At 38.0% G+C, this 20,364-nt stretch overlaps 1 protein-coding gene across 1 annotated transcript in view; it reads right to left on the bottom strand.

Annotated features, from left to right (window-relative positions):
* EYS (EGF-like photoreceptor maintenance factor) overlaps window positions 1-20,364 on the bottom strand; it is a 923,675-nt gene that overhangs the window by 495,659 nt on the left and 407,652 nt on the right. The window contains exons 27-28 of the mRNA XM_087776394.1: window positions 873-1,044; window positions 268-346 (exon numbers count right to left, since the gene is read on the bottom strand). Of these exons, the coding sequence (XP_087632520.1) occupies window positions 268-346; window positions 873-1,044 (251 nt within the window). The remainder of the gene's footprint in view (window positions 1-267; window positions 347-872; window positions 1,045-20,364) is intronic.

The following is a 20,364-nucleotide window of genomic DNA, read 5'->3' as shown; positions in this document are numbered from 1 at the left end:
AATGTTGGCTTAGCTGGCTGTGGCTTTTCAGATTTATCATTCAAACTTCACCTTTAAAGTTCTTTAGACATGTTCTCAATGGTCTTTATTAATGCAGTTTCATGTAAGTAACAAATAATGAGCTTTTCAGAATGGATCTGAAACAACTGAATTTCTGTGCAGGCATTTTCCATAAACTGACCCGTTCAGAAGTTACTTCAATAAAAATGAGTTTCAAGCGGCATATTACCCTTTCCCCTATAATTAAAATAAAATTTGAAGACATACATCAATATTTATCTCACATCTTGAGCTGGTCCATCCTGATTCACAAAGGCATTGATATCCATCAATGAGGTCTATACATCTGAAATACAAAATAGTGTTATTCAGGTGAAGCTGTGTAATTCTAGATTCAGCACTAGTAGCATCGTTCCATACATTTCAAAATAGTGGTCTGATGTAACCTACTGAAATCCATGGCACTTTTAACTAGTTTTAATAATGGGTTTCAAATGTATATATTATGGGTTCTCAGGGGTTTTAGAAAGATACTGATTCTCATATTAAAAGACGTCTTCCCATTTCAACCTGTTGGCATGTAACAGCTAAAGATTCCTTTTTAAGTATATTAAACTCTAATTAATCTACATATACTGAAAACTGGTTTATGCTAATGAACAAAAATGAAAGAGAAACTGAGATAATGTAACAGTATTTTACATTAGTTTAAGCAGGCAACATCTGTCATCTTTAAGTGTGCTTGTACTCTTACTTTATGGAAGAACATAATTAAAAGTGTATTTATCAACCTCCTCATATCATTAAATCTTAAATATTGCTAGCTATATACATTATATTGAAGATAATAATAGTTAAATAAAAATAGCCACCTTCCATGAAGACAAGGATCTGGCAAGCATTCATTAACATTTATCTCGCAGTTTGTTCCAATAAAACCTCTCCTACAGTGACACTTATAGGAACTGATGTCATCAATGCAACTTCCATTGTTCAGGCAAGGAGCAGACGTACACTCATCTATATTTACTTCACATCTATCACCTGTGTAAAAAACAGAAGATACGACTAAGCTTTAAATTCTAAACTCAAACCATCTAACAGTTTATCTACTGATATTACAAATTCCAGATAAACTGTTCTTACTTACGTACATTGTTTATATAGTTCCTTATATTCATCAATAAAGAATATCCCACCACCTATACCTATAGGTGCAAATGATGAAAAGAATGGTTATATTGCAATACATTACAATGATAACACCTGTAATTATGGCAAGGCAAGGTGGCTTTGAGGGTCAACTTGCAAGCAAAATAGAGAAATGGAAATTTCAAGAGGAATTTTTTTACACAGTTATTAGAAAGATGAATAGCACAGGTTTCCTATAAGAGGAATACAGAATTAAAATGATATGTGTCTTGGTGGTGAACTAACTGTAATACTTATTTTCTCAAACTGAAATTAAAATGCAAGGGCTTTCCGTAAATGATGTAAGATACAAAATTCTTTGAAATCTTTTTGAAGACATTCATTATGAAGATATGGTGGTGCACTTTTCTGCTTGTAATTTCCCCGTAAATTAGAGCCACACACCTTCCATCTAAATGTCTCAAGAGTACTTTACAAAATACTAATTGACAAACACCATGTACCAAGGTCTCTTTGTAGGCAGCTACTGCCCACTGCCTGGTAGGCAACTGAGCACCACACAGCTGCTCGCTCACTCCCCCCCCGGTGGGATGGGGGAGAAAATCGGAAGAGTAAAAGTGAGAAAATTAATGGGTTGAGATAAAGACAGTTTAATAGGGAAAGCAAAAGTCGCGCGTGCAAGCAAAACAAAACAAGGAACTCCTTCACTACTTCCCATCGGCAGGCAGGTGTTCAGCCCTCTCTTCCCCAGGTTACTTGGGAAGACAAACGCCATCACTCCAAACATCCCCCCTTCCTTCTTCTTCCCCCAGCTTTATATGCTGAGCATGACATCATATGGTATGGAATAGCCCTTTGGTCAGTTGGGGTCAGCTGTCCCAGCTATGTCCCCTCCCAACTTCTTGTGCACCTCCAGCACCATACAAGCTGCTATGAAGAAATTTAGCTCTATCCCAGCCAAAACCAGTATACTAGGGATAATGCAGGAACATTCTCCTGATTTTTCACGTGTGTGGGCCAGGGCAGGTGTGGAGGAAAGGAAAAGAATGTTAAGACAAAAGGTCCTCCTCTGGAGCAGAAAAATGTCCAGAAGCCAGAAGTTACACCAGCTCCTCTGGCTCTCCATTTCACAACAAAAATGAAAGGCATTTCTTGCCTTTCTGTAATGAGGTATTTACTTAAGTATCTCAGTCTCAACTCAAAACCAGCTATTTTATACACAAATTTAAAGAGTAAATTAAAAGTTCCTATAGCCTTTTATTATCACTATGTGTGCTGGTTTTGGCTGGGATAGAGTTAATTTTCTTCCAAGTAGCTGGTATGGGGCTATGTTTTGGATTTATTCTGAAAACAGCATTGATAATACAGAGATGTTTTCGTTACTGCTGAGCAGTGCTTACACAGAGTCAAGGCCTTTTCTGCTTCTCACTCTACCCCACCAGTGAGTAGGCTGGGGGTGCACAAGAAGCTGGGAGGGGACACAGCTGGGACAGCTGACCCCAGCTGACCAAAGGGCTATTCCATGCCACATGACATCATGTTCAGCATATAAAGCTAGGGGAAAAAGGAAGGGGGGGCTGTTTGGAGTTACGGCGTTTGTCTTCCCAAGTAATCATTAGGCATGATGGAGCCCTGCTTTCCTGGAGATGGCTGAACACCTGCCTGCCAATGGGAAGTACAGAATGAATTCCTTGCTTTGCTTTGCTTGTATGCACAGCTTTTGCTTTCCTGTTAAACTGTTCTTATCTCAATCCATTAGTTTTCTCACTTTCACTCTTCCAGTTCTCTCCCCCATCTCCCACTGGGGGGGAGTGAGCGAGCAGCTGTGTGGTGCTTAGTTGCCAGCTGGGGTTAAACCACAACAGTTGTTTTTGGTGCCCAACGTGGGGCTCAAAGTGTTCAAGATAACGACAGATTTGACTGGAATGTGCTACATCGAATTTACAGCTGATATTGCTGTTTAGCTATTAACTGGCAGGCTCCTCTGCTTGCCATGGGGCTTGCTTGCCTTACTGTATGTTAGAGTCTAGTGCTCGTTAGTGGTTGTTCTCTGCTTTTGCTGCTTGCTGTACGGCTGTACTGCTCATCATCTTACCCTGCTGTGCCTGGGAACATTCTGATAACAGCAATGGCCATGTGCCTGGGCTGGCAGATGGCCAGGGCATCGCTGCTGTTTCTGTGGTGCTGGAACTCCAGTGTGAACTCGAGTCACAGGGACTGTGACCTGTGGATGAGTCCACGTGGGAGCAGGCCACCCTGAAGCATCTGTGGCCATGGATAAGCCCATGCCAGAGCAGGTACGTCTCAAAGTGTCTGTGACCATGGTTATGTTTGTGCCGCAGCAGGTATACCCCTGAAGGGATTGTGGCTCAAGGATAAATTCACACTGGAGAAGGTACACCTCAAAGCATCTGTGGCTGTGCACAAGGTCATGCTGGAGCACCTCAAACCATTTGGCCATGGATAAGTCCATGGCACTATGCACCCAACTACTGGCAGCTTTTTAAAGGAAGGAATTCATAACAAGAAGCAGCACAGAGATACCCTAACCTTCGTCTAGTCCATGTGTGAATATACAGCCAAAGATCAGAATCAGGCATTTGCAATAAATCTATTAACATGCTACAAATAGAGTCACTTTAAGATCACGAGGAATGTTTGCACCTAGTGAAGATCAATAGTATAATATTCACATTAATATGAATGTTAGGTATGTAAAAATATTGTACATATTTGAGGAAATTGCTTTTTTCACAATATACTCTCAGCCTTCTAACTGAGTCAAAGAGAATAAAACAACATCCCAGGTTCTATTTTGAAGTCTGTGGTCTCAGCCCCCGCAGCCCTAGAGCACTGGTGTCATGCTCTAGGTGGAAAGTGCACGATGCGAGATCGGACTTGGCAGGTACCCCCAGGAAAATGAGCCGAGAGGGGCTGCTGTGCGATTCTGTATTTGACCGGATCTTGGCGCAGTGCTACTTGCACGATGCTAAGCTATGTATTGGTACAAACCAGAAGGCAGTTTTGAAACCTGTTTATCCCCCATCCCATGCAAGCATTCAGCAAACAGCTCTGATCATTCATGCTCCTTTCGTTTCATGTCACACTCTCTGGATCACTAGTGTCTTATTTGATATCACTACAAGTAAGAACTTAAAACTTTCAGAAATAGATATTTTGTGAACATATTGCCAAAATCTGAATTCAGGAACAGAGAAGCCAAGTTCATCTGTTCTGTTATAGAAGATCTAACTATCAAAGAGGCAATTTTCCTTGTAAGTCAGCATTAGGAAACAAAATCCTTAATCTACTCTTATCAAGGAATACTTCAAAAGCATTGGCAAGACGGCAGTACTACACAATAATATACTTTGAGTTCACTTTACTTGCAACTCTAAAGTGATTATTTTCCTTGTATCTGAATGGTGAGGGCATCTCTATAACATCGTATTTCTATTCTACAGCATTACAAAAAAAGGTCATTTCATGACTGTAGATCTTTTGATTTTCCTGGTCCATTTAGGAAAGACCGTGAGTTTTAAAATGTGATAGTCCCAAGGTTATGGGGTTTTTTGATAAATGACTAATTCCAATTTTTGCTCTCATAACTGGCTGTATTTTCACTCAGTAATGCTTTCATTCCTATCTTTCCAACGCTGCTGATCAGAAATGGTATTAGCTTCCCATGCAAACAAAAAAGTCTGTTCTCCTAAGAAGTCTCACTAATTTAAACTTAACAAATTAATGAGAGGACATATTAATGAAATGGGTAGTATTAATGTACACAGACTGCTGCTGGGTTTTGTACTATGCACTCTTACTAAAACAATATAACTTACTTTTAAAAACTCACTTTCCAAGTTAATCACACATGTTACTCAGGAGGTGCAAATCTGTATTTTAAGAGTTAAAGGTTCTCAATTCCAATTTAGTAATTTGCTTTTGATAATGAGATATATGTGAAACCAATAATAATTAAAAAAATAGTTTTAGTATTTTATGAATTTTAAGGCAGATATTTCTGATCTTGGAGAAAGCAAACCCTAGAATAGCTCTGTTCGGTTGTTTTTTTTTATTATTTAAAATAGTTTGCTTTATAAGTAATCCAATGCCATTCATTCCTACTGCTACCTTTCACTGCTGCTGTTTTCTATCCTCTGCATAGATGTAATACATCCACTAAAGGAAATAAACCTGAAATCAAATTACATTACATTTTAAAAAATAGTATATTGCTAGTAAGGTATTTAAATATTAGTTCAGCAATATACCAGTAGCAGATTCCAAAATCACCTAACGAAATTTGATTTGACTATAATCAACCCATTAGAAGCTTGGCTGAGATACCTCAATGGCTGCAGCCTTTCATTTGAAGAGGTTGACAGATATTGATATATTGATTCCGAAAGACAGATTAAGGGTTAAAATAATCATTGGTAATTATTCCATATTCACATGTGCTTCCATTACTGAATAATCTATTGAGAAAGGAAAAATTATAGTTCCTTTAGATGATTAACATCTTATAATTAAATAGATTCTGTTTTACATTCCTGATATACTCTTATGCTACATTGATTTACTACCTCAATGCCATTGAATAAGTTTTTGCCTGAACAGCTGAATGAATGCAATGGCAATGCGGTGAAAATCCATTACTTGACTGTGGGAAAAGAAGACTCAGTGCATAAATTTAATGTGTCAATGAATGATTACAAAAAATATGTTTCAAAAGACAAGACGCATTGCGAAAAACAGAGTTTTTATCTTCCTTTCAGCCCTAGAAAAAAACTAGTTCAGTTATAACCTTGGAGAGTTTTAAAAACAGGAATCATTGCAGTATTTCTTTTTTAAATAAAAAGTATTCAGAATTACATATGCAGAATTATCAAACTGTGAAGAAATACTCAACATGTACATTATATAAAGAGATTTTCCTTTTCTGTAACTTGAAGACTTAAACTAGATATGACTTAATATATTTACCAGTCACAATAAAAGAGAACATGTTAGTAAAATGCCATAAAATTGCAATCAAGTCTTCAACAGCTCTTAAAAGAAAACAAAATTAATGCGTTCCACTTACTTGGTTGACTTGGAAAAAAAAAAAAAAGTAATGAATTTAGTAAAATTCTGATCAAACTGCCAAATTAGAACTAGTCATACATATTGTTAATGCAAAGAAATGTTTTATTCTTGTATGGTCTCATGTCTTTTGTAAAGGCCTGCATACCTCCTTTTGGACAATCCAGTAAAACATTCATAATAAATTAATGAAAAAATAAACCCTCAGAATAACTACATAAATTGAAGAAAGTAACCATTTTTGGTATTCTAGACAGGGTGTGCTCATGCAATATTAAAAACTTGTAAAATTATTTTTCTACAAATATGTAATTTTGTGGAAATGGCAGCAGGCAGAATGTATCTGCCCATTCCTCACCTTCCATGTGGCAGTGAAAAGACCAGAATTCAGATAATATTGTGTTAGGGAAGTCAGAGTGTAATACATCCCACCTAATTCTAACTATTGTAAAATCAAGCAGCTAGTTTAAGATAGGTGTCTAAACTCACTTTAAAATGGATGAAGAAAGAAGCAGCTTCAAAGGGTAACCTGTATCATGTCTTGGACACCACTTAGCTTGAATGTACTAGTGGTGGCAATGACTGCAGACAGAAATTAAATGAGTAATTTGGACTAGCTGCCTAGTTTTTAGAGAAGTAAAGTTAGGGGAAATTAAGCCTATTCCTATCATCAGCTGTTAACATCATTATACATGTAATGCAGCTTGCTCCGCATTTTTTAAATCTACAGTTTCTTTTTTTGTGGTGTGTATAGGAGTTTTTGGAATACCAGCATGAGTCCAGAAATGTTTCCTTAAATAAAGTTTTTCTTCTCAGCCTCAGTTCTCCCACTCCTTAGAGTTCAACAAGAAAGCATCACAGTAGTTTTCCTTCATTTCTGTCCAAATACTGTGAAATACTGTATATCAATTTTCAAGGTGATCTTTGCTTAAGAGAATGCTTAATGTCACAAAATGTCTTTAATCTCCAGGTGTATCTGAAATATAGGAACCAGAATTCATGAAGTAATGTTCAGGCAGGGAATTACATGGGAAGCTAGAGAAAGGCAACTTTGTGCTCAGTTTCTTTAAAAAACAGGTATCATGAGATGTAATTAAGATTAGGTTCTGCCAAGAAAGACTGAATCTGATGGAAAGAACAGAAACACCTTGTATTGGTATCTTCATATTCTGCCCTTACTACGAAAGCTTTAGCAATATTAATAGGCAAAATGGACTTTTAGTCCTGCCAGTGTTGAAGTTTCAGACATATGTAGAGAGTAAAAGTCCATTTTGTCATTCCCACCCTAAAAGGAATTTGTGATTTACTGTGAATACAGACTATAATCATTACAATAATTACTGTTACAACCGGCTTAAAGAGGAAAATGAATACATGTAACACACGAAAAGTAATTAAATAAAAAGAACTAAATAAAAATAATGTAATTTTTGAGGTATTAGGTCTAACAAAGAAAGTAACTTGCTCAATATTAGGAGCCAGTTCAAATGTTCTTGCCAAAATGCACTAACTCAAAATATTTTCGATAGTATTTATAATTTACATTCAGATGCTGGATTTTTTTCGTTAAATTCAACACCTATATTCTAATACCCTCTGAACAAATAAGGCCAAATATGTCCCTGACATTAATCCCTTAGCATCACTGGATTAATCTATTCCGATATGAATAAACATTTTCATTTAAATTATTTCCAAGAGCAAAATGTACTAAATTTGTAAGTTGTCACACTGTAGACACAAAAAGGCTGGCAGCTGTTCATGACTGCAACCTAGACAGTCTGTCACTCTCTTCCAATGTGACTGTCATTTAATTTGAAACCTGCCTTCTTTTTCAATCCTTGTTCAATGTATGAAAACTTTTAATAAAACTAATATTGCTGTATTATAAGCATTATAATACAACCAAACTTTCTGCAAAGTTGTTGTGAGAGACAGACTATAATACCACAGAACTAGCGCTTTACTTAAAACATCAGCTGTAAATTGTTTCATAGCTCTGACTGTGCCAGATGTGTTACTGGGCTGAAGCCACCTCTTGGAGCTCTGCTTTACAGATTGTATTTACCATGCTAGAAATAATGCCTCCATGCATCAAAGGAAAGGGAAAAGTATCTCACACATACCACGTTTGGGGGATTATCGATACCGATGGTAACCTGGGGGCTCCCTTGTGTGTTGGAGTGCTGCAGAAGGCAAGGAAATGCCATAGATGTGAGAAGACAAGAGTAAGGAGTAATAACAATAACACTAAGATGAAAAGAAGACAGCTATTCTCCTACTCCTTCAAATCATCCATTCACAGGAAGGATCAGTTTGTCTCGTACCTTAATAAAGAAAACTCAGCAGCCTTTTCCAATGCCCTTTTTATGTTCAACCTACTTCATTAACCGGGGGTGTCTCAGCCTTTCTTGGAGCGCATTTGCACGATTCCACACCTACATCCTAATCTAGAGATTGTTACATCTTCCATCAAGACTTTCATCTTTTCAACTGTACAGCCAAATAAGAAATTACTCTTCTCTGCCTTCAAGGATTTTTCTCATCAACTTCAGATCCAATCTAGAATCTCTCCCTCTTCCGATCACTCGGCATTTATTCTCAGCCTTCCGTTACAAAATGATTAGACTTTTGCACTTCTTCCCTCATCAACCATGCCGCCAACATCCAACTGAGTTTCTACGAGCTGTAGTGCACCTAACCAGCTGAAAATCAGATACTAGACTTGATCCTGTAAGTATTTCAGCACAGGAAAGGAGGGAGTTTGAAATGGTGGTGGGGGTCCTAGAAATTTTTTATTTTTTTTTTTGCAAACTCTCCTAGTCAAAGAACTTGAGCTCCTCAGGAGCTTTTTCCTTTCAAAAGAATAGGGCTGAAAGCAGACACTGTGAACATAAGAATGGACCATACAACGAACACCTCTGATTTATGTGTGATCTCTAAGATGCACAAGTATTCTTAGCTACACGCTCTTGTTAAGCTTTCATCCTACTACTAACAAGAACAAGTCTGAAGTTTTTCTCCATATTTTTGCATTTTGCCTACGACTGATGTGCTTATGTCAATTTCTGTAGTCTATGTAATGTACGTAATGATTTATTTATCTTAAAATCATTCAGCTATTCAGCTTCCTTACTTTAAGACACTTTTTTGGTCGGTTTCTTTATACTGCATGCACATAACTGCAAAATTTTAATTTTTTAGACATTAAATAATATGATTTTTTTTTACAATAAATTTCTGTGATAATCTCTAGATCCTCCCCTCTTGGTAAGTAAACTTGACATTTTCATGCCATTTTGTATTCAGATGTTTTTGTGTTACATTTCTGAGAGTAAAAATACTTTGATTTTTGAAAATATAGTATATATTCTCATTTGTTTACTTCTTGTTAGACTTATAAGAAGACATATCAGAACTTATACATATATATTTTAAAAATATATAAAACCTCTGTATATCAAATATTAAATTATGTGATTGTTAGGGCTAAAGACTGAGGAAGATGATCGTTTATAGACCTCTTCAGTTCTTTCTTGTCTAGGAGACGATAAAGAGATCTGAGTGCTGTTTCAGGAGATTAAAAATTCAGGATATTCATTTATGGTAATGGCTAATACGAAAAGAAAGGAAAAGGAAGAAACATAGAATTTTGTGTAAGAATAAAGTCAAAGACATACTACCCGGAAACAAAAAACAAATGCAAGATAGAAAACAACTGGTTTCCGAGGGCATACCTGAAAATGGAAAGGAATAGCAAATTAGCATAGTATACTAATTTATACATGATATAAAAAAAAAAAAAGTAGGTCCTTCTATGGTAACTGAAAATTTTATATCCAGTTGAAAAGAGCCAGAATTGAGAGAAAAGGAGATATGTCCTTTCAGAATCACTCAGCAACATCTAGTTCTTCTCTCGTTGAAGTCAATTTTAGACTATTGACAACTCCTTGTGACCATTCCATGAGATGTCATAAGACGTTAACCAAAAGATAGATTTATCGTATGGATGTATATGATGGACATTAATGTATAACCAATAATTAAGTCAATTATATTTATATATATATATATACATATATATAAAGATCGTATAGCACAAGTTTAAGGAATAAAAATATTGCTCAACTTAAACATGAGCAGAAATACTACAAACCATACTGCAGAGCATATTTAAGTTATGGAAGAAATTAACTCATTTGTTAAATAATTTCAGCATGAGAGTGTTAAACCCCAAAAGAAGTAGAAAATGAAGAGCAACAGTATTTTCTAACATGGCTGTGTATCATAGGAATTGTGAATAATAATGGTAATGCTTGTGAAAAATCTCTAACTTTGTAGATGAATTTCAGGTCCTAGTACCATACTTACAAGAACTTACAGGGGCTTAATTAGTGGGGGTTTTTAACTCAGAATATTTTTTAAATCACCATTCATCTAACAGTTGTCCTCATTACTGATATAACTCCAAGAAATATATAACTGCAAAAAATTATAAATCATCAGTAGTTGTGGAAAAACACTAGAATATGATACATCACAATGGTAGTAATTTATGGCTTCAAAATCTTAATTTGGAGAGACAGAAAATATGTATTCAAACATGTTCCATCTTGACCACAATCAAGAATGGTAACTGATCATTCTTACCTGACTTTTTGCACAAGAGAAAAAAACAATAAAATAATGCAGAGCAAAAAATATATCAGCTGAGCTATCTGGGATCAAAAGCAATGTAAAGATAAACTGGTATATGGAAAAGTAATGTAATAGCATCTCATAATTAAAGCAAAAACAAGCTGGGATGACTACTAGGTGAAAAATTCAGGTCTTTTACCTATTACAGGAAGATGAGGAAAATAAATCTGGAAAAAATATTGTATGTGATAATTTCTACCAGCTATAAATTTATTTCCATGGCTTTTGAAATACTTTCTATAATAAATACATTTTCTGAATACACATATGTACAAAACCACATTGTAAATAAATGCCTCAGTCTCCTTAGAAGACATTTTTTAGCAGAATTTGTCTTTCATCTCCAATAAATTAACTTTGATACAAAATGCCTCAATCATCATATCCGAAAACAACCATCTTACAAACCTAGAAATATGTTGCCTCTTAAAATTAGTGACTGACTGCAAAGAACTAGTACTCATTTTGGCACAGTGACATTAATCTTGTGAACAGCATAATGCCCTTTTAACATCATTTTAGTATTGCCTCATTCAGCCTGTGATGAGTAAATAAGCTGTAACAAAAGTTTTTTAAGTATGCTGCATGAAAAACTAGGGCTGATAAGGTTGCTGAGCTTGGTTTTGTTGATTTCATCTTAAGAAAGATTTATTATAGTGACTAATACCAGAGATTTAGATTTTCTATCCCTATTTTATTTTGTGTCAGTAGTAGATTTATTTCAGGCAATTATTTCACTTTGCTTATCTTAAGCTGAATTGGTGCTGATCAGACTTAAGAAAATTTGAGTGGTTGCAAACTATTTTGAAATAAATATTTTTTTCTTTCTTTAGACAAGGTTTGATTTCCACTCTGGATGGGAAAGAAAAGAGAACTTTACAAGATAAGATTAGACTATAGGAAACAAAGTAATTAAGACAAATATAGATTAGTTTGCTTGGTCTAAAACTTTAAAGACATTTGTTTTCATTAAATATCAATTATGGATCTTAGATATGCATGCATGGCTTTTGAGAACTGTATCTGCCTGTTTAATTTAAAAGGGAATGCAAGAACCAGAGGGATTAACTACAAAAACATGACCTGTAGCTTGCACTGTCTGCTATTCAGATATTTCAACTCTAGACTGGAGCATGATCAGACCATCAGAAGCAGCAATCTACCTACACAAAGTATTTCTTGGTTTACTGCTGTGCCTAGTCATAGCATCAGATCCAGCATCAGATCTTAATGAATCAAACACTTTCTACTAACAATAACAGAAATTCAAAAATTCATAATCTTGTGACAGATGAAAGGGAAGAATAGAATCACGGAATCATATAAGTTTGGGATGGAAGGGGCCTTCAAAGGTCATCTAGTCCAACCCCCCTGCAATCAGCAGGGACATCTTCAACTAGATCCGGTTGCTGACATCAGAGCCCCGTCCTACCTGACCTTGAACATTTCCAGGGATGGGGCATCTACCACCTCTCTGGGCAACTGCTTCCAGTGTTTCACCACCCTCACTGCAAAAATTCTCTTTCTCATATCTAGTCTAAATGTACCCTCTTTTAGTTTAAAACCATTACCCCTTGTCCTATTGCAACAGGCCCTGCTAAAAAGTTTGTCCCCGTCTTTCTTATAAGCCCCCTTTAGGTACTGAAAGTATGCAACAAGGTCTCCCCAGAGCCTTCTCTTCTCCAGGCTGAACAACCCCAACTCTCAGCCTTTCCTCATAGCAGAGGTGTTCCAGCCCTCTGATTGTACTCACGGCCCTTGTCTGGACCTGCTCCAACAGGCTCATGTCTTTTCTGTGATGAGGACCCCAGAGCTGGATGCAGTACTCCAGGTGGGGTCTCACGAGAGCAGAGCAGAGGGGCAGAATCACCTCCCTTGACCTGCTGGCCGCACTTCTTTTGATGCAGCCCAGGATACGGTTGGCTTTCTGGGGTGCGAGCTCACGTTGCCGGCTCACGTCCAATTTTTCATCCACCAGAATCCCCAGGCCCTTCTAGGCAAGGCTGCTCTCAATCCCTTCATCCCCCAGCCTGTATCAATACCAGGGGTTGCCCCAACCCAGGTGCAGGACCTTGCACTTGGCCTTGTTGAACCTCATGAGGTTCACATGGGCCCACTTCTTGAGCTTGTCCAAGTCCCTCTGGATGGCATCTCGTCCCTCAGGCATGTCAACCCCACCACTCAACTTGATGTCATCTGCAAACTTGTTGAGGGTGCACTCAATCCCACTGCCTATGTCACTGATGAAGACACCACTTGTCACCGACACACCATACAGAGAGTCTAGAATTTAATGACAGTCCTATTAATGTTTTAACAGTCTGACAGTCAAAATTATCAGTACTGAAAAGTATCAATATTAAAATCGTTAAAATGGTTATACCAAAAATCCCCCCAAACCTTGCCAGTATCTAACCCTTTCCACTGGTGGTGGGCTCATGCTTCAAATGTGCCTGTGGGTCTAACATGTGACTCTACAGTTTTCTCCTGAAAATTGTAGCTGGGGGGTGGAGGGAGGGGCATTGCAAGGATTTGCCAGCATCATGATGTCTTTGCCAGGAGGACTGTGATGTGCCCGGTGGGGAATTTCTTTCTTCTCTTTGTTTGAAGGAACATGATGTTAATACTTTCTTCTTCCCCTAGTCTTGGGCTCTGCTTGGGTTTCCCTGTATACCTTTCCCTGTCACAGCCCTCTTTCCTTCTCCCAGGCTGCCAGCTGCAGCCTGGCTGTGGCCCCCAGCCCCCCCGCCCCAACCCCAGGCATGCAAAGGGCTATGGTTTGTCAGGCAGTGACTGGAGGGGGGGTGTGTCACCCCGTCCCCAGCAGGGCCACCCTCAGAGCTGAAGCTGGAGCAGGGGAGGCAGCAGTCACTGGGTCCCAGCACAAGAGTTAAACCAGCGACACCCAGCTCAGGTCACAGTGAGGCTGAGCCACTGCACTGGCGGGTCAGTGCACAGCTGGGGCATCCCCCTGCTGAGGGCAGAAATCATATTTACTGGATTACAAAATGATAAAGTCAAGCTATACATAAAGATATCACAGTTTAGAATTATGATTCGGTTCACAGATGAATAAACTTACAAAAAGGGATGGAGAACAAGATAAATCTGAAGACAGTACAAGTAAAATCTATTAATTCATGTCTGAATACTGGAAACATCGTGAGAAAAATGTCATAGTTGTCAATATTGCCAGAGGAGGTCACATTGTAGCTGTGCAAGCTGCAAATATCAATTCAATATTTACGACATTTTAACATTGATTTTAAGAACATAAGGTTTAGTATGAGCAATTACTTTACTAAAATTGAGAAAAACTTTTAAAACTAAAAGATAACTGAAAACTTGTAACTGAAAGACAAATTTCTAAGAAGCAAAGTATCTCTCATTTGAACTAATACAGTTCAATACGGAGAAAAGAACGGTATTGGTATGTTGTATTGTATATATAATGTATATATTTCATATATTGCATATGTATATTAATATAAACACACACACAGAGTCTTACAGAGAAATGCCCGTGTTTTTTTCAGTATAGTCACTGTTTAGTAGCCATTTTAATTTTAACACTGTAATATAAAATGGAGTGTAAAAATAAAACTAAAATAAGGGAAAACTGGAAAGCTGTACCATGTGGTAAACACATCAAGAAAAAGACATTCCAGCATCACTCTAAAATAATATAAGTATAGCTTTGTGTAAAAAAAAATATATTCACATTTACCTCCATATTACTCTATAACCTGAATGCCTCCCGAATATACTAATATTATTATAGCTTTTGATTTTCTTCTCTGTTAGGCATGTTTTATGTAGTCTGTAACAGCCTTACTTAAAACGGAAGCAGTTATGCATTTTTACAGTCAAATGATAATAAAAGTCAATGTTTACTGTATAGCTAAAAACTCAACTTGTCTTTCTTTTCTTGGGACACAAGGAATCACACTTACTACTACTGAAGTAATGTATTATTCACATTACAGTTTAAATGACCCATCAGAAATGAGAACAATACTGTCCTTGGAGGTCTTCCAGACCCAACCGGACAAAGCCCTGAGCAGCCTGGTCTGACCCTATAGCTAACACTGCTTTCAGCAAGAGGTTGGACTAGAGACCACACAAGGTCCCTTCGAACCTGAATTATTCTGATTCAAGAATGAAATTTCCCCTGGTAGCTTGACCTGGCAAAATGCATACGATCAAAAGTATGCAATGGGTGCACAGAAGCACATGACAATGCAACAAGAATTTGATCATGGTTATAATGCAAAATTATTTGTGAATAGCATGTATTTCATCATAGCCTAATGATTTTCAAAATTCTTATGCTATCTAGTAACAGGCTGGTCAAATTCAACCTCCCCCAAAAAAATCCAAAATGAAAGTATGCAAAAAGGGTAGGTTGCTTTTTTTTCCACTTAGATTGATGCTAATCACACACTGAGACTTGAGGCAGGCAAGCAGGAAGTACAAACACTTGGAAATAATCTTAATAACTGAAAATAATCTTAATTACTGCTGAGAAAATGTATTATTTAGAATACAGGTGTGCCTTGGGTAGTATATTTAGGCACTAATGTTTGGTTCATTTAATTACTACAGCACACCACCTTCACTATTTGTTTCAAATGAGAACTTGCAACTTAGAATAGTACTTTAGGCTGACTGCGGGGAAATAAAACAGATCCAAGTCATGTAATCAGTGAGACCCAGAGAGATGCCCCATATATTTTTCCACTACAAACTAGGAAAAAAAAACAATGGAGTTGCTAAGAAAACTACTAGATTCTTAGCATGAAAGGTCAACCTATTCTCCTTTAGTGAAAAAAATACTCTTCATGAAGTCATCTACTTCTCTCAGTCCTGTTGAGGATAAAATATTGCTGGCAGAGACAGCTACAGAGAACCAAAACCATCCATGACGCTACCATGGCCATGCTTTTCAGAAATAAGAAGCACAACTTTACAGTAACTGTTCTAACATATGGCATGTTGAATTCTGTGATGAAACCATCACTCAGCAGTCGTTGCTTTAGATATTTATTGCTGTGACTGACTTAATCACCCACAGGTTTTTAAGTGATGAATTGCATGTTTTTATCTAACTAGTTCCCAGTCATGAATTTTTGAGTGCATAGCAAAAAACCACATCATCAGAAATAGCTATTAAAATAGTCTTATTTAATTTGTAACATTATCTTTTAGAAATACTACAATAATTTAATATAAAAGATTTAGGCATTAAGTACATTTACACCTTACACAAAACTCAAAGAAATATCACACAATCACAGAAGAACAGATTGGCATTATGATGCATAATGTTCCTCTGTGGTGTTCTGGCATTAAAGCTGCTTAAAAGTTCCTTTGTCACAGTATTTGTAGCAGAGCAATTTGTGTGGAAATTGAGATTTCAATCCCCTGGGCCTTGGTAACTCTTACAGAATAGAAATGGCTTTAAAGCATGCACAGTGGCATACTTGAACACATTCAAAGACCCCTCCAAAGTTACGCTTGTTGAAAAGCACAGAGACTTTCTTAGCTCAGAGTAACAGCTAGAAAACAGCTCTAACAGTTGTATCAGGGCTTTCTCAAATTTCTTGTAGGTATAATGTGAAACACTGGTTTTGGCTTTAGAAGCCCTAGAAAATTTAAATTCTCACCTAATAGCTTACCATAACAGATAAGATTTAGATCTAATCACTTGACTACAAGCTCTCAAATGTTCTCACTGGATAGTCCTATTCCCTGAACTCTGCATTTCAAGCGGCTCAAAAAATCTTCAGGGAAGGATTCTACATCTGCTTTACCCTGAAACACTGATCTGATAGATTATATTTATGAGAAGGTAAATTAGGATGTTATCAATATCAGTTACTATCTATTTAGCTGGGGATTGTCTCAGTTTTATCAAATGTTCCTGTTCTGTTAAATAGTATGTGTGTGTCCTAAAAAAGATACTTATGTGGTATATATAGTATCATGAACAAAAACATAAGGCAAACCACAGAACTTCACAGCAGCACTTCCATAATTAGGATAAAATGTTTATCAGTGATTCTATTTTTGTGAGGCATGGTTTCCTGGAACAAGGGAATAATAATAATAATAATAATAATAATAATAATAATAATAATAATAATAATAATAATAATAATAATAATAATAATAATTACTATGATTACTTTGATTGCCACTTTGTTGCAACAAGACAGAAATAACAAGAATGGTACCAATATTCTTGGAGGCCTTAGCAAAACCCATTACTTCGAGAGAGGCAACAAGCCTTTCCATGAAATCTGTAAGGGAAATCAGGTACCGAAGGACTTCAGAAATGAGAAAACTGAGGAAAGAGCTATCAGCACGTGTCTACGTAGCAAAATGCAGTAAAGTGTTAAGAGTCCCTAAGAAAAATGTGCAAAGCAGTAGCTCTGGAAGGCCAAAAGCACTTTAGCCATGTTAGTATGGTACTGTATCTGGATTTACCACCATGTCTCTAAGGAGAACTCATTAGCATGGGGCTGACACCATTTTGATGAAGCTCATTTTTTTTTCTTGCCATTTAATCTAGTTTGCAAATTTTAAACTGTGATGTATGTGACAACAAAAAGGCTGAGGTACTTAATGCCTTCTTTGCCTCAGTCTTTAATAATTAGACCAGTTGTTTTCCAGGTACCCAGCCCTCTGAGATGGAAGACAGGGACGGGGAACAGAGTGAAGCCCCCATAATCCAAGGGGAAATGGTCAGTGACCTGCTACACCACCTAGCCATACGCAAGCCCATGGGGCCAGATGGGATCCACCCGAGGATACTGAGGGAGCTGGCAGAGGAGCTGGCCAAACCACTCTCCATCATCTATCAGCAGTCCTGGCCAACTGGAGAGGTCCCAGTTGACTGGAGGTTAGCAAATGTGACATCCATCTACAAGAAGGGTTGGAAGGAGGATCCAGGGAACTACAGGCCTGTCACGCTGACCTCAGCGCTGAGTAAGGTTATGGAGCATATCATCCTGAGTGCCATCACACGGCATGTACAGGACAATCAGGGGGTTAGGCCCAGTCAGCATGGGTTTATGAAAGGGAGGTCCTGCTTCACTAACCTGATCTCCTTCTATGACAAGGTGACCTGCTTAGTGGATGAGGGAAAGGCTGTGGATGTTGTCTACCTGAACTTTAGTAAAGCCTTTGACACCATTTCCCACAGCATCCTGCTGGAGAAACTGGCTGTTCATGGCTTGGATAAGTGCACTCTGCGCTTGGTAAAAACTGGGTGGATGGCCGGGCCCAAAGAGTTGTGGTGAATGGAGTTAAATCCAGCTGGCGGCCGGTCATGAGTGATGTTCCCCAGGGCTCAGTATTGGGGTCGGTCCTGTTTAATATCTTTATCAATGATCTGGATGAGGGGATCAAGTGCACCCTCAGTAAGTTTGCAGATGACACTAAGTTGGGTGGCAGGGTTGATCTGCTGGAGGGTAGGAAGGCCCTGCAGAGGGACCTGCACAGGCTGGATCAATGGGCCGGGGCCAACTGTATGAGGTTCAACAAGGCTAAGTGCCGGGTCCTGCACTTGATTCACAACAACCCCATGCAATGCTACAGGCTTGGGCAAGAGTGCCTGGAAAGCTGCCCAGCGGAAAAGGACCGGGGGGTGTTGGTCAACAGCAGCCTGAACATGAGCCAGCAGTGTGCTCAGGTGGCCAAGAGGGCCAATGGCATCCTGGCTTGTATCAGGAATAGTGTGGCCAGCAGGACTAGGGATGTGATCGTCCCCCTGTACTCAGCACTGGAGAGCCACACCTTAAGTACCGTGTTCAGTTTTGGGCCCCTCTCTACAAGAAGGACACTGAGGTGCTGGAGTGTGTCCAGAGAAGGGCAACGAAGTTGGTGAAGGGTCTAGAGCACAAGTCTTACGAGGAGCGGCTGAGGGAGATGGGGTTGTTTAGCCTGGAGAAAAGGAGGCTGAGGGGAGACCTTATTGCTTTCTACAACTGCCTGAAAGGAGGTTGTAGAGAGGTGGGGGTCGGTCTCTTCTCCCAAGTAACAAGCGATCGGACAAGAGGAAATGGCCTCAAGTTGTGCCAGGGAAGGTTTAGATTGGATATTACGAAAAATTTCTTCATCAAAAGGGTTGTCAAGCATTGGAACAGGCTGCCCAGGGAAGTGGTTGAGTCTCCATCCCTGGAGGTATTTAACAGATGTGTAGATGTGATGCTTGGGGCCATGGTTTACTGGTGGACTTGGCAGTGCTAGGTTAACCATTGGCCTTGATGATCTTAAGGGTCTTTTCCAGCCTAAATGATTCTATGATTCTATGCACAGTACACTTACTGCTGTCAGCTCCATGAGTCTAAGGGATCACCTTCCTCCATTTTCACTAATGAATTTAAAAATCTGTTCTCAAACGTTTCCAGATCTGCTTGATATGGAGCAAGAATGTTTCACATAAACTGACAGAATGCACAGATGGCTCACCTACCAGATATCTTATATAGAAAATATTTCTTCTCTTTTTTGGTTTGGTTTTTTTTTTTTTTTTCCCCACTTAATATAAATGATTAATATTAAACAGACCAGCTACAGAAACAGTGAGAATGTGGGAGAGGATGCATCACCGTGATCTTATATTATGTGCAAGAATCGGATTCACGATTTTGTTCTGGTCAGTATGGAGTGATGTATGCAAAAAGAAGCACAAGTTATTCTAAACTCTTTATTAATGTTGCTGTATTTAGTAACCTCTAATAAGGTGCAGAAAATGTTGAAGAAAGTCTGTGAAAATCAAACTGAGATTTTCTCCCAATCCATGACACCACTTTAGGCAAAGGGTCCAATGGGAAATGGGTGCAAGTCCTAACATGTACATGACTGCATGAACAATGTCCTTTTTATCATTACAAAGTGTTGTCTTCTCCATTGATGCTCTTCATAAATAACACGTCATTTCTTTTCAGCAGGCAAAAATAAGAAGCAGAGCTAGTTCACTTCCTGTTTTACTGACTCCTAGAAATCCAGAAAAAGAAGCTTCTTCTGTTTGAAGACAAATAGTAATTAACTGTACAAGACATTGGTGAAATCACCTTAGAATTGCTATACTAAATATATTCAAATTAGACAGTAATGAGCATGAAGAACAAACACTTCACATTTATATATTCTTTGCCGAAGGACAAAGATTTTCCTCCCTAAAGGCACAGATCTGTAACCCGAAACAATTATATTTTACTAAACAAAGGGAGTGTACTGTCATCCAAGTTCCTAATCACCAGATTTAATTTGTATACACAGTGAGAGTTGCTGTTGCCAAATACTCATTATGAATGGCCTGTAGCATCACATATTTTGAGCATAATCTATAAAAAAAATTAGGTAGTTATTGATTTTGTCTCCTTAAGGACCAGAGACTTTGCATGCGCTATAGAGACCTTT

Source organism: Nipponia nippon, unplaced genomic scaffold (genome assembly GCF_047370975.1).
Source record: "Nipponia nippon isolate SJK-2023a ecotype South Korea unplaced genomic scaffold, ASM4737097v1 scaffold_4, whole genome shotgun sequence".
Taxonomy (NCBI): domain Eukaryota; kingdom Metazoa; phylum Chordata; class Aves; order Pelecaniformes; family Threskiornithidae; genus Nipponia; species Nipponia nippon.
This window is presented reverse-complemented; position numbering and strand designations above follow the sequence as displayed.